Source organism: Magallana gigas, chromosome 7 (genome assembly GCF_963853765.1).
Source record: "Magallana gigas chromosome 7, xbMagGiga1.1, whole genome shotgun sequence".
In the NCBI taxonomy this organism is placed as follows: Eukaryota; Metazoa; Mollusca; class Bivalvia; order Ostreida; family Ostreidae; genus Magallana; species Magallana gigas.
In genome coordinates, this window is record NC_088859.1 from 23,542,792 (window position 1) to 23,559,008 (window position 16,217).

General features: G+C 34.3%; 1 protein-coding gene and 1 long non-coding RNA gene across 2 annotated transcripts in view; one reads left to right on the top strand and one right to left on the bottom strand.

Annotated features, from left to right (window-relative positions):
* The window catches only part of LOC105325916 (protein bicaudal C homolog 1-A), a 294,873-nt gene that overhangs the window by 64,189 nt on the left and 214,467 nt on the right, over positions 1 to 16,217 (bottom strand). The window contains exon 15 of the mRNA XM_034458287.2: positions 4,003 to 4,163. Within this exon, the coding sequence (XP_034314178.2) occupies positions 4,003 to 4,163 (161 nt within the window). The remainder of the gene's footprint in view (positions 1 to 4,002; positions 4,164 to 16,217) is intronic.
* On the top strand, positions 9,706 to 10,679 carry LOC136270027 (uncharacterized). Its single transcript, XR_010707657.1, has 2 exons — positions 9,706 to 10,030; positions 10,364 to 10,679. It is a non-coding gene; the product is annotated as an uncharacterized lncRNA (long non-coding RNA).

Consider the following 16,217-nt stretch of genomic DNA (forward strand, 5'->3'; position numbering starts at 1 on the left):
GTCACGTGACTTTCTAGACCAATCAGATGTAATAGAATAATCATATTGAGGTATAATAATAAATGTTGCTTCATATCTGTATCTTCTTGTGCGGCATCTTTTCTCGCTTTCAACTATGTCTACTGGATATAGGCGGTGTATATACATCCTCTGACTCTCACCATCATTCGTACCATGATACGCATAATCGCACGTCCAATCACATTGGCACACATTCAATCGTCCGATCACCTAGTCTCTCGCGCGTTCCTATTGTATTATCTTTCAACAGTTGCTTTCATTGTACAACAGTTGCATACAGATGCAAGATATATTGCAAGATTCAATGCGTTTACTATCGCACAACGCTCGCTTAGATCGTGCGAAATTTGTAGGAATACTTTTTTCATATGCGATTATTTCGGCAACAATTAATGATTCATATCTAAATTTTTTCGGTCGCAGGAATATTTGGTCCTTACTGCTCGCGCGCCAATTGTGAAAGGGGCTTTATTGAAGCTGTGTAGTATTAGGTTGTATGCAACTCACTCACATAAAACCAAGCAGAATATTTTAGTTTTACATCTGGCTTGTCAAAATGAATGGGAGATTGTAAACTTTTAGCTTGTTAATTCTGAAATAGTCTAGAACAGAAGAAATAGTATTGTGATGAATTAGAATATATTATTTGAATTTTCAAGAGGAATATGAAATAATCTAAATAAATAACTTTGACTCCTTTTTTGTGTGTTTTTTAAATAAGTATTCTTATCTAATTTATGTTAAATTCAGGCTAGTAAAAATGTAACCGGTCCTGTAAATAATTTGACTGTGCCGGTCCAAATGTCCTGTAAATCTCTGAGGACCTTTGCAAACACTGGTAGAAGGTGTAATGTGTCTTATTTGTAACAAATTTGTTTATTTTCATTATACAGTTTGCATTTTTCTTTAAGGTTCAAATACTTACTGTTAATCATTTAATTCTTTCTACTCTCATATTTTGCACAAGTTAAAAATTATCCTATTTATAGTTACACCTCTACAGGAAATAGTATCCATGTTGTCACTTTTGCCTAAGTTATAAAGTTACCTGTTCTCTGATGGGCTAAGTTAGTCTAGTTTCTGTGGTTTTCATTGGTTAAAATTAGTGAATAGAATACAGGTATATATTAGAGAGTGTTCAGTCAGTTTTCTTCACTTGGGTTGGGGAGTGATTACCTAATGGTAAGTCTCCCTTTCTATTCTTAGCACTTAAACCTTTTGGTTTTACAGCTATGAATAGATTAGAGTAAGGTTTAGCACAATAAAGCATAATTTATGTAGAGTTAAGAAGTTAGGATTTAGTTCATTTTTATAGGGTTTAAAGCATTTTTTTTTATAATACAGATTTTCCTTGAGGTTTGGGGTGTAAGTTTAGATAGATTTTCCCTTTCCCAGTCCTGGTTAAATGTGTTGTAGATAACTTATTTTTTTTTATAAGGAGGATTATATTAGTCATTTTTACATTCATTTGTCATAGAGGAAGAAATTTGATATTTAGATGTAGCTCGTTCATCATTCATCGTTCATCTGTTATTATTAAATCTATTTTTAGATTCTATGGTGGCCCAGTAGGAACATATTTTGATTTTTGGCAATTATTTGGCAGTTTTGCATTTTCTTATTTTTTTTATCAATTGTAGAATTTAATTTAATTATTAAGTATCCATTGTAATATCAGTTCATTATAAATTCAGATTATACCCATTTTCATAGTAATTTTCCCTTTGAGTACTTCTGTTTGTTAATTTCCATTTTTTTCTATTATTATGAAATTCTTGTTGCTATCCTTGACTTAAATCAACTCTTTAAACATTAATAGATAGTGTTAAATCTTACTGGTGTTTTCATTTCAAGTGTTGACCATAGTTCAGGAATCCCCTTATCTCGGTTGATTTTTAACTGAGTCAGTATTTGACATTAGAGTTACTTTGATCACAAGAGTTATTGCCCTTGTCGTACTGGTTCCAGTTACACATATATATGTTCTCTGATTTACAAGGCGCTATCATTATGCAGATTTTGACTGTTTATTGTGCCACCAGTGTTTACTTTTTAGAATCTCTCTATAGCAATGCTAAATGTATTCAAGCTTGATCAGGTTCATCATTTGACTTAACATTTTGTAACTTTTATAGCATTTAAGATTTAACATATCGACAAAAAACTGTAGGGAAAATTAAGTGCTTCATGACAAGTATGCTGTATTAGGCTGTTTATTTACATTCAGAAACCGCACGAAAATGAAGTGCAAACGGCATGTTGTAAAATGTGGATTTTCCTTATCAAATAGATTGAGTTTATTTGTTTTATACCAATATAGTCAAATATCTAGTCATGCACTCTGTCATTTTTTTTATTTTTGCACATCTGTAATTTTTTAATTGTATTTTTGTATGTTAAAGACTGCTTTGTTATGTTTTTAGATCTAATCACATATACATTAATAAAGGTTAAACTATTGCAGTCATAGGAGCATACATATGACTCTACAGTATTTATGAATTTGAACCCATATGCTTCTAAAGTAATTTTTTCTTATGCATTCAATTATTAATTGATAAGAGAATACACTTACAGGTAATTCTGTGATGCCATCCAACATTTTGAGCCAAATCATAAGACACATAATTATAATTGCAGAGTGCTAGCCTGCCAACCCCCTTAATTTTCTGACTTTCAGTTTTTGTGTTGAGAAAAAATATCTTTAATCTTAATTATTCTTTATAAGGATAAATATTTACCATTAAAATGGCATGTACAGTAAAACACGGTTATAGCGAACACGCTTATAATGAATTGACGCTTACAGCGAAGTGAATTTCATTCCCCAAGTCTCTATTTCATGCATGTTGTAAACTTGACGGATATAACGAATTACGCTTATAACGAAGTTAAATTGGCCGTCCCTGGGACTTCGTTATAAGCGTGTTTTACTGCATAAGCATTGTCAAATTAAAATTATATAATAATCCTCTTTGTGTACGGATCCTCTACTTCCTCTTTTACATATGTCTTATCACTGTACATATTCTTACCAAACCTCAGTTAACAAAATGATAAGGTAACACATTAAATCAGAAAATAATACTGTATACTAGGAAATATTTGCCCCTGTTTTTCTTCTGCCCTTTTGCCAGCAGGCGAATTTTAGACTCAAATTATCTCTCTTTCAAATCAAAGGCCGGAACAGCCATTAAAGGTGTCGAGCTGACATTTCCTTTAATCAAGCCTGCCAAGTGCATCAGTATTACAAGATGCTTCTTATGTCCAAATTTGGTAAAGATTTAACTATTACTAAGATTTGTCTTTCAAAGGGCACCTGCTCCAAAAGCTTTAGCCAGCTCCAAAAATCTTCACCCTATCCAGCATCTGAAACCTATGGCTCAGATTCAGCATTCAAGCCTGTCAAGTGCATATGTATCATAAGATACACCATCCATGCACGTTTGGTGAAGATAAGACCAGCAGTAAGTAAGATCAAGTCATCAAAAGGCACCTGCTCCAAAAACTTTAACAAGCTCCAAAAACCTTAACCTCATCTAACATCCGAAACCTATGGCTAAGATTCAGCATTCAAGCTTGTTAGTGCATAAGTATCCTATGACACACATCTAAGCAAGATAGAACTACTAGTAACTTAAATATGGTTATCAAAGAACACCTGCTCCAAAAACCTTAACCTCCTCAGGCATCTGAAATTCATTTCCCAAGTTTTTTTAAGTCGAAAAGAATGTTAAGATACATCATTCATGAAAGTAGGACAAGTAATAACTTAGATACAGGACCTGCTCCAAAAATTTATCCAGGTTAAGACGCCTACGTCGGTTGGACAGACCAAAAATAATATTCAGTGAATGTTGGATGAGAAAATCAGCATCACCTGACTGATACCCATAAGTTGATGTCTCATTAATGTTGCATTTTCATTTTCAAGAGTCTGGACATTGTTATCTTGACTATGAAATGTGATTTAAGTCTTACCTCATAGGTAGTTTCCATTGTGGGTTCACAATAGGCCAAAACACCTTGAATTCTTTGCATTCGCTCACGAATGACAGATTCAGGCATTGACTTTGAAAAGCCCATTCCAGACCAAATGTCTGTTGGATTTCTTGTTTCACCATCAGGCTTCTTCTGCATAGCTAGAAAAAAATTTCCCATCATTGAAAGTCTTAAAATCACAAGAGAGATCCATTCACAAAATCGCTCACTTGAACAACAATTTTATTTTTCTATCTCTTAATTTTGAATCTCTTCAAATTACATAACATTCCTACATGTATGTAAAATTCAACCCACTATTGTGGTCCCCCATCCCCGGGTCATGACATGAACATAACTTAAATATTCTCTTCTTAAGGATACTTCCATTTAAGCTTTTCTGGCCCATGGTTGATGAAAGAAGATTTTTAAAGACTTTTCAAAATAAATTCCTATGAAAAAACTTCATTAAGGCCCCACCCTACCCTTGGGATCAAAATTAGAACGCACTTGAATTTACACTATTAACTGAGGATGCTCTCACACAAATAAAAGATTTTCTGTTCCAAAAGATTTGAGGGAAGATTTTTAAAAAGATTTTTTCATAATTCTATGTAAAAATTCAACCCACAATTGAGGCCCCACCATACTACCCAAGGGACCATGATATCAACAAACTTGAATATACACTACAGGAGGATACTTCCTATATTGAAATGATACTGGTATGTAAAAAATCGAACCCCCCATCCCCCTTGTGAGAAGATTTTAAAAGATTTTTCATTGACTCCACATTGTAGCCACACCCAACCTCCAAGGATCATGATTTGAACAAACTTCAATCTGCACTACCTGGGGATGCCTCCACACAAGTTTCAGCTTTTCTGGCCAAATGGTTTGGAGAAGACTTTTGAAAGATTCAAACAAATTATCAATAAATCTTCATCATCTCCCTTTGAAAGAGGGCATGACCTTCACTTTATCACATTTTAATCCCCTTCACCTTAAGATGCTTTATGCCAAATTTGGTTGAAATCAGCCAAATGGATCTGGAGATGAAGTCAAAAATGTACCAAGAGCTAGTCTTATGGGCCTGACATGGTCACCTTATACTGTCCTGTCAGAGGGTCTTATTTTTGCATATTAAGCTTCAGCTTGGTCTAAACCTTAATCCAAGACTTCTCTGACTACATGTACGTACTCCTGTGTTTTATTATTTGATGTTTAAGAAACATTTATGGAGGGGGGGGGGCAAAGAGTCGGAGGAATCTCAAACTAGAGGTACTGTGAGCAAACTCACAATTTAATACCCCCCGCTAAGAAAAAATCAAAACTGAAGTAGTTTGCTAATAAAGAAAATGATGAATACTATTAATTTAACCATCCATTTTCTATCAATAACAACTGCTCTATGTTTTTTAAAGAGACAGTATGGCGCATCTTATCAAAAACCGACTTCGGGTTCGGTATTTTTGTACTACTCATGAATGTATAAAATTTCAGAAAACTAGAAAACTGACCAGTCAGGAAGGGCCCCGCTATGACAATTAATATAGAGAAGTGAAAAAAACTTTGAATTCCATGCATCCTCTTTATATTAACAATGATGAAAAATAAATGCCTGGCATAAGATGTAAAGAACTGCAATATATATAAGGTGGTAAAAAAAATATGAAAATTATAAGTAACAACTGTATTTTTAAAATTTCAAGATAATTTCTGAATGTCCAGAAACTCTAAATAGTAACCTTGTGTCTGCATAAAACAGGGATAACCTCATGTCTTATAAAAAAAAAAAACTGAATTAAATGTGTATTTAAAAAAGATTTAAACGGGTGTTTTATAAAATGCAAGCCTTCAGTGAATGCAAATACATTTTATCACCCAGGGTTGACCTCAACTTCAAAACAAACATCAGTTGCAGACAAAGGTGTTCATTAATCTTCATATCACAGATAGAGATAAGCCTCTAAAGGACTATGTGTGGTATGGTGAAATATCTGCCCCCGATTTCAACCAATTTTTAAATAGTATCGTATAAAAATAAAATCTTCACAAATCATTGTATAGAGGATGCCTATAACGTTAATCTTGATTTTAGTCATCATTGCTCATTCGCTGTTTATCTATGACGGCACCCAAATGACCTAATTCCCGCAAATTTGCAAAAAATAGAAAATATTCTCATTTTTGCTCTATATTTTGCATTCGGAAATATAGAGCGCAGGTCTGCTCAAGTGCGATTTTAACACATGTTTTTCTTCAGATAGTTATACACATTATACTAAAAAATGGTACTTGAGCAAGCCTGCGCTCGACGTTTCCCAGTCGAAAAATCATTGGAAAACACCCATGTTTTGCTACAAAACATCAATTTATCAAAATGATGCAATCTTCATGACATCATTTCTACATTATGACGTCACTGTGGTGATAGCCTTTGACACCTTTATTTCCAATATGATTTCAAGTATCTTACACCTTATTTATAAAACTCTTTCTAATACTTTGATTTTGGGGGCAAAAAATGCATAAAACCGCACATAGTCCTTTTCTGCAGCAGGCAAGAGAATTAATCCCAGGGGATTAATTGTTCTGCTCGCTCATCCTTTTCTTCTAAATTTACAATAAGATTTTTTCCCCCAGAAATGACAAAATGGGGTTATTATCTGATTACCTGTTAAAATTAACAGCATTAAGACAGAAAAAAATAAAATAAATAACTAGAACTTTTTTGTCCTCAACAAAAAGTAAGGGCTTTTCGACATCCCTTTCCCCTTTTTGATTGAAAATGTAAGGTAAAATCATATCTTATTTTTTTATTTACAAACTCTTCACCGCCTTGGTATAATCAGTTCCTAAATATAAACTTATAAGTAATGCAATGTCACTAAAAAGATAAGTTCAGAACTTTAAAGAGACAGTACAGCTGAAAACACATGTGTGAATAACTTCAGATTTACCTATTGTATAGTTAGGAAATAAGAAATAACGTTGATTGAAATAGTTGAAATACATGAAAATCCCTTTCACATACTTGTAATGAACGTAATTATGAGCTTCCGGAAATTCAAGGGTTCTACAAACCGGAAAAATCTTATAGCGTTTATTTGTACCACGTGGACTTTGATTGACAGTAATTGACACGTGCTGAAAATTACAAGATCTTCGTCCCACTACGGTCATCATGGAAAACGAGGTTAAAGCGATTCCCTAAATGAAACACATCCTTTCTTACACAATAATTTATAAATGGTTTACCAATTCACGTTCATTTTAAAATGAATAGACATATATATATCAAATAACCCCTCAATGAGCCTCATTTATAAAAATAGATTTAGGTTGTAGCAACTCGTATGATAAACACGATAAATACATGCTTACAAAATAATAATTGTGGTTATTTTAAAAAGTTTGAACAGTTTTTACCTATAAGAAGTAGAAAAGACATATTTTTATCAACAAACCTGTCCAGGAGATTCTTCGCGAGCCCTGCATGTGTTTTGTTTTCAGTAAATACGCATGCGTAATAGTATAGAAGGCTGAACTCTGAACACGTTGCAATGTATTTATGTGATAGGTTATACGGAATTATTGATTTTCATGATATAATTTGATTTATTGCACGGAGAACTTTGTAATTTTCTGAAAGTTTATACATTCACGAGTAGTACAAAAATACCAAACCCGATCGGAAAATTTTTTCAAGTCGGGTTTTTGATAAGATGCGCCGTACTGTCTCTTTAAAATCAAATATATTTTTAATTTCTAAAAGAATATTTCCAAAAAATCAAAAAAGTAAGTATTCATTTCTCGAATAGAAAACTTGGTATGTCTATTAAGTATTTGTGTTCTATATTCATTGAGCAAAGCGACATAACTTTATCTAAATCATTTTTTCAACTTTTGAAAAGTTGCAATATACACGCCCATAAAACTCCTATAAGATGTTAAAAAGTGATCCTACGGACCATAATTTTTAAATTGTACTCTTTACTCAAAACTAAAAACCGAAAAGATTTTAAAAATCAGATGAAAAACAAGAGGCCCATGGGCCACATCGCTCACCTGAACAGCAGTTCCTTATAACATTACATTTCGTAGCATATGCTTTTTTTTATTTTAAACATTGAACCCCTTTCTGGGGACCCAGTTATGGTCCGAGGTTTATGGTTGGCTTGAACAACATAAATAGTAACATATGAATGAAAATGTGAAGCACTGCGTGGGACCGCACTTACACAACCTGAAAAACTGAACATAGCAGAGTTCCACTTCAAGAGGAATAACTCTCAGACTGTACAGAACACAAGAAAGATAACTCTTGGTTCCACTACATTAGAGTTTACACAATTTGAGGATCCTTGCATAGTAATCTCACAAACTGTAGCATTATAGTTCTCGAGAAAAACTTTTTAAAAACATTTTCAATATATCTTTCTATGTTAAACTTTGAACCCCTCTTGGGGCCACAGTATTAGTCCAGTGCTAAAGTTTTAATTATTTGGAATCTACATTATTTAAGGATGCTTGCCTAGTTATCTCACAAGCTGAAGCATTATAGTTCCCTAGAAAAAGATTTTTCAACATTTTCCCTCTATATTTCTATGCTAAACTTTGAACACCTCTTGGGGCCCCAGTATTAGATTGAGATCACGGCTTTTATAATTTCGAATCTACACTATTTGAGGGTGCTGACGTAGTTATCTGACAAATTGATGCATTGTAGTTCTCGAAAAGAAGATTTTTAAACATTTTCCATATATACCGGTACTTCTACATTTAACTTTAAACCCATCTTGGGTCTCTAGTATTAGTCCAGGGGTCACTATTTTAAAACTGTCGAACCTTCATTATCCAAGGTTGTATGCATGATAGTAATCTCACAAATTGAAGCATTGTAGTTCTCGAGAAGAAGATTTTTTAACATGTTACCTTTATATTTCTTTAATAAATTTTGACCCCATCTTGGGGCCCCAGTATTGGTCCGGGGGTCACGATTTTACCAATTAGGAATCTACATAAGCGAAGGATGCATGCATAGAAATTCCACAAACTAAAACATTGTAGTTCTTGAGAAGAAAATTTTTAAACTTTTCCTTTACGTTTTTTAAAATGTTTAAAATTTTGAACCCCTCTTGGTGCCCATCAATTGTCCGGGAGTTGCAATTTTTTGAATCTACATTATTTAAGGATGTACATGTATGCATAGTAATATCCCAAACAGTTGCACTATAGTTCTTGAGAAGAAGATTTTAAAATATTTTCCTACATGTACATATGTTAAAATTTAAACCCCTACTGGGGCCCCACTTTTTGTTCGGGGGTCACGATTTTTACAATCTTCACTATGTATACAACCTTTTGTGTATGTATTGGCATTTTTGGTGAAGTGGTTCTTGAGAAGAAAATTTTTAAACATTTTTCATATGTAGTTCTATGTTAAACTTTGAACCCCGCCTGGGGCCCCAGTCTTGGTCCAAGGGTCACGATTTCTACAATTTAGAATCTTCATTATACATACAAGCTTTTGTGTAAATATTGGCATTTCTGGTGCAGTGGTTCTTGAGAAGAAGATTTTTAAAATATTTTCCTAAGGTATTTCTATGTTAAACTTTGAACCCCGCCTGGGGCCCCAGTCTTGGTCCGAGGGGCACGTTTTTTACAATTTAAAATCTTCACTATATATACAAGCTTTTGTGTAAATATTGGCATTTCTGGTGCAGTGGTTCTTGAGAAGAAGATTTTTAAACATTTTCCTATGTATTTCTATGTTAAACTTTGAACCCCGCCTGGGGCCCCAGTTTTGGTCCGAGGGTCACGATTTTTACAATTTAGAATCTTCACTATGTATACAAGCTTTTGTGTAAATATTGGCATTTCTGGTGCCGTGGTTCTTGAGAAGAAGATTTTTTAAACATTTTCCTATGTATTTCTATGTTAAACTTTGAACCCCGCCTGGGGCCCCAGTTTTGGTCCGAGGGTCACGATTTTTACAATTTAGAATCTTCACTATATATACAAGGTTTTGTGTAAATATTGGCATTTCTGGTGCAATGGTTCTTGAGAAGAAGATTTTTAAAATATTTTCCTAAGGTATTTCTATGTTAAACTTTGAACCCCGCCTGGGGCCCCAGTCTTGGTCCGAGGGTCACCATTTTTACAATTTAGAATCTTCACTATATATAAAAGCTTTTGTGTAAATATTGGCATTTCTGGTGCAGTGGTTCTTGAGAAGAAGATTTTTTAAACATTTTCCTATGTATTTCTATGTTAAACTTTGAACCCCGCCTGGGGCCCCAGTTTTGGTCGAAGGGTCACGATTTTTATAATTTAGAATCTTCACTATATATACAAGCTTTTGTGTAAATATTGGCATTTCTGGTGCCGTGGTTCTTGAGAAGAAGATTTTTAAAGACATGCACCCTAAACTTACTGTTTCGCAATTATCTCCCTTTTGAAAAGGGCTGTGCCCTTTATTTTAACAATTTATAACCCCCTTTCCATAAGGATGCTTTGTACCAAATTTGGTTAAATTTGGCCCAGTGGTTTTTGAGAAGAAGTTGAAAATGTGAAAAGTTTACAGACGGACGGACAGACAGACAGACGGACGGACGGACGGACGGACGACGGACAACGGGTGATCAGAAAAGCTCACTTGAACCTTCGGTTCAGGTGAGCTAATAAAAAAGATACAGCTAAAGGGCTGTTTTCAACTTTGACCCCTCTAGATCCCTTATTTTTCAAAATTTTAATCCCAAAACCTTTTCCAGTCTGCGTATTTGGTCCTTCATTATAATCATAAATTAAATATGAAAATATTTACTTGAAAACTGTTTGAGAAAACGTGGCACGCGTGAATTCAGTTTAACATTTTAACATTTTAACACCCATAGACGATTTTTAATCAACTTATAAAACCGGAAGTTTTCAATTGTTTCAAACGAAACTTTAAATACCTATATGATAATTATGACAGTTTTAATATTTCCCATTCCTCATTTGGTGGTTATTTCAATTTTTACTTTTTTCGTCCCCCCTTTTTTCATAGGTTGAAGTCTAATATCTCGAAAACAGCAAGAGATAGAAAAAAGTTGTCGTTTACAATTTTGTATATCAAACTATGAAGTATCTAAATCCAAAATTTTCATAGTTTATAATCAAAAAATAAAATAGATTCTAAGGTCCTTTTAATATATTTTGTTTTTTGCATGTGTAAACCTGAAGTATACAGACCGGAAGTCCAAAAAGGGACATACGGGAGAACTAAACAAAATTAAGAATCTAACATTAAATTTTTATTTTTCGGTTCCGTTTTAAAAAAATCGCTGACGAAACTTTGTCGAGAAGAATAATAATAATAAAACAGAACGAAAACAGTAGGTCTTTTCGACCGAAAGTCGAAAAGCCCTAATTAAAAAATATAATATATATCTTGATTTTAGAATTCAATAAAATTATCATAAAATCAATGTGTTCGGTATTTTAACCAAAATAAAGTATGAATATTATATTTTAAATCTATATTTCAAAGAATAAATGTACACAATACTACACATCATTCAAAATTGACCTTAACTGCAAAACAAAGTTCATTTGCAGTCTACACAGGCAGTGCAGTAATTAATCTTAATGTGTCAAATAAAGATAAAGCTTAGGATTTTCTTCCTGTGGAAGGTTAATTAATCCCAAAGGACAAATATTGCACAGCCTTCCAAGTATACAATGGTAACATTCTCAACAGTTATCTCTCTTTGCCCATTCATTCTTATGCATAGTTAAGGAATCTACCCCACCACCCCAGCTCCAAACCAGAAGACATAGAGAACCAAACTTAGCATCAAAATATGTATTTCTGCCTACTGAACTACCATACCAAATTTGAACTTGATTGGGCAACCATAAAAAAAGTTATTAGAAAAAAACAGGAAATTTGTGGACGGAAGAGTGACAGACGGACAGACAGAAGGACGGACGGACAGAGTGATTACTATAGGGCACCCGCAAATCCTTGCGGGGCCCTAACTAGCTGAGACTAATAACTGACAAAAAAAATTCCTTGTTCAAGCATGTGCTCTTTTTTTTCCCATTTGTTAAAAGATAAGAAAAATGTCAATTTTTGATTGATTTTGATTGGATATTAGAAATAGCGTCACTTCTGACATCATATACTGCAAGTGAGTGCAAAGAAATCAAATAAATGGGTGAAAAATATATTTTTTATCAATTGCAACTCTTTTAAAAAATAACATAACATTTTATTGTTCCCGAAACATTTTAAAAAATGTCATATATAATTCTTTTGCACTTTTTCTGCAAGTGACCTTGACCTTGTCCAAATGACTTTAGGTCAAGTTCATGACACACCCCCAGGTCATAAGCAATCTTTGTGTGAAGTAAGAACTTCCAATGTATCTCCATAATAAAAATATGGACCAGATATGAATTTTGCACTTTTTCTGCCAGTGACCTTGACCTTGCCTGAATGACTTTGGGTCAAGGTCTTGTCACACTCTTAGGTCATAAGCAATTTTTGGGTAAAGTAAAAACTTCCAGTGTCTCTCCACAAGAAAGATATGGACAGGACATGGATTTTGCACTTTTTCTGTCTGTGACCTTGACTTTGCCCAAATAACCTTTAGTCAAGGTCATGACACACCCTCAGGTCATAAACAGTCTCTGTGTGATGTAAGAACTTCCAGTGTCTCTCTATAAGAAAGATATGGACAGGACACAAAGTTTGCACAGAGAGATGGACAGACGGACGGATGGACAAGGTGATTCCTATATACCCCCCTCCCAAGCTTTTTTTGCGGGGGGTATAATCTTAGCTCCAAGGGCCAAACATTGTTAACTTCTGGGGAAAAAAGACCGGCAGACCTTTAATGGTCAATATTTCAATAATATTCAGCTTCATTTATAAGGCACACAACATGCATGCAGTTTATTTTTACAAGCATACAATGCACAGAAAATTGAAGCAGCTAGATTTCCCAAAAATAGAATTGGAATCAATCTGATATAACCAAGGGACAATTTACCTTGTAGTTTTTAAGATAAAATTAAAAATTAATGTAAAATTGGTAATGGACAACAGATGGCAGTAGGTTACCAAGTGACCTAAGTCAATGCAATTTCACTATATGGCCATATTAAGTCCCCCCCCCCTTCCGTGATTAAAAATCCTCTACACTTGCCCCATCAACAGTGAACTTCACAACTTAAGAGAAGGCCATTATGAACATAACAAGAGGCCCATGGGGCCACATCACTCACCTGAGCTTAATATGGGTGTTCAAAGGATATTGTGCCATATGGCCCCACGGTAGAAAAACAAGAGGCCCAGGGGCCACATCGCTCACCTGAGCAACAATTGCCTTAATTCTGATCAAATTAGCATTACAGTATCAAAATATCTTGACAACTGAGTACAGTAGATCTTGCTAAAAAAAAAATTGAAAATCTGCCATTTTTTATCCACCTCTTATTTTTTGGTAAATACCAAGCCCCTTTTGTTGTTGTACCTCTAAGATTTTTCTCTATTCCTATATACCCCCCCCCCCCATTTCGTGGCCCCACTATTCTCTAGGGAATCATGGTTTCATCAAACTTAAATCTACCTTTAATCTCATAACCTGTGCTTTCACACTAAGTACTGAGTTTTGGACCAAAAACTTTCCCAGAATATTTTTAAAGATTTTCTCTATATATTCCTATGTAAAAATTCAAACCGCCATCACGGTCCCGCCCTACCACTAGGGACTGTGATTTTGCAAACTTGAATTTACACTACCCGAGGATGCCTCTACACAAGTTTAAGCTTTTCTGGCCAAATAGTCTTTAAAAAGAAGATTTTCAAAGATTTTCTCTATATATTCCTAAGTAAAATTTCATCCCCCATTGTGGCCTCACCCTACCCCTGGACTATTATTTAAACAAACTTGAATCTATATGATCTGGGGATGCCTCAACTCAAATTTGGGCTTTCCTGGCCTAAAACTTTTGAGAAGAAGACTTCTAAAGATTTTCTCTATATATAAAAATGTATCCCCCATTGTGGCCCCGCCCTACCCCCAGGGACCATGATTTGAACAAACTTGAATCTCAAATAGTTATTAAAAGAAATTTTTTTGAAGATTTTCTCTATATACTCTTATGTAAAAATTGATCCCCCCAATTGTGGCCCCACCCTACCCCCGGGAACTATGATTTGAAAAAAATATGAATCTACACTACCTGAGGGTGCTTCCATTTTAATTTGAGCTTATCTGGCCTAATAGATTTTAATAATAAGATTTTTAAAGATTTTATCTATATATATTCCTATGTAAAACTTGATCCCCCTATGGTGGCCCCACCCTACCCCCAGGGATCATGATTTGAACAGACTAAAATCTACACTACCTGAGGAGGCTTCCATTTTAATTTGAGCTTTTCTTGCCAAATAGTTTTTGAGAAGAGGATTTTTAAAGATTTTCTCTCTCTATATATATATATATTCCTATTTAAAACACGATCCCCCTATTGTGGCCCCACCCTACCCCCAGTGACCATGATTAAAACAAATTTGAATCTACACTAACTGAGGATGCTTCTACTTAAAGTTGAGCTTTCCTGGCCTAATAGTTTTTGAGAAGAGATTTTTAAAGATTTTCTCTATATATTTCTATGTAAAACTTGATCCCCCAATTGTGGCCCCATCCTACCCCCGGGGACCATAATTTGAACAAACTTAAATCTTCACTTCCTGAGCATGCTTCCAATTTAATTTGAGCTTTTCTGGCCTAATAGTTTTTGAGAAGAAGATTCTTAAAGATTTTCTCTATATATTCCTATGTTAAACTTGATCCCACAATTGTGGCCCCACCCTTCCCCCCAGGACCATGATTTGAACAATTTTGAATCTACACTTCATGAGGATGCTTCAATTTAAATTTGAGCTTTTCTGGATACTAGTTTTTTGAGAAGAAGATTTTTAAAGATTTTCTCCATATATTCCTATGTACAACTTGATCCCCCTATTGTGGCCCCACCCTACCCCCGGGAACCATGATTTGAACAAATTTGAATCTACACTACCTGAGGATGCTTCCACTCAAAGTTGAGCTTTCCTGGCCTAATAGTTTTTGAGAAGAAGATTTTTAAAGATTTTCTCTGTATATTCCTATGTAAAACTTGATCCCCCTCTTGTGGCCCACCTACCCCTGGGGACCATGATTTGAACAAACGTGAATCTACACTACCTGAGGATGCCTCCACACAAGTTTAAGCTTTTCCGGCTGAATAGTTTTTGAGAAGAAGATTTTTGAAAAATACCAACAAATTTTAAATAATTCTCAATTATCTCCCCTTTAAAATGGGCGTGGCACTTCATTTGAACAAACTTGAATCCCCTTCACCTAGTGGTGCTTTGTGCCAAATTTGGTTGAAATCTGTCCAGTGGTTCTTGAGAAGAAGATGAAAATGTGAAAAGTTAACAACGACGACAACGACAGACAACGGACAAATTGTGATCAGAAAAGCTCACTTGAGCCTTTGGCTCAGGTGAGCTAAAAAAAAGAATACCATAAAATAAACTGTATCCAAATTTTACACTTATTTTCTTTCACTTCATCTATGACATTATAGCCTTATGAAATACTATTTTTACCTAAAATAAGATCCTATGCAAGATAGAAAAGAAAATTTTGGTAGGGGTACACTCTTAACTTCCAATTAGTTCTTCCCCCTATCTTTATCAAATGATCAAATTATATATGAGAATATGCATATAGGTACATATTCATCTTCATCTACATTGTACTAGCTAGTTATTGTAATTTATTTAAAAAGATTCCTATATGTTAAAGAGGAAAATTGTACATCAAGGTGCTCAAATTAAAAACATTCAAATATTTAATTGGTCTTCCACATTATAAACGATTGTTGTTTACCAGGCGTGAACTCGTGCTATGTTTTATAACCTTCCTCACTTGATCGATGAATATACTTGAATGAAAAATGTTGTCATGTAATATGTTAAAGAGCTATTACATGTATAATCAGTGCATAGGCGTCGGAACTGCTCCCCCCTCCCCTTTTTTTGACAAAGTTAGACATAGCCATACTTAAAATCTTTTTTTTTTGCTTGTCAATCTACCCCCACCCCTCGCTGTAATTTTTTCTTAAGAATAGCGATAATAGATTTATCCCCGTAACAATAATGTTTTAAA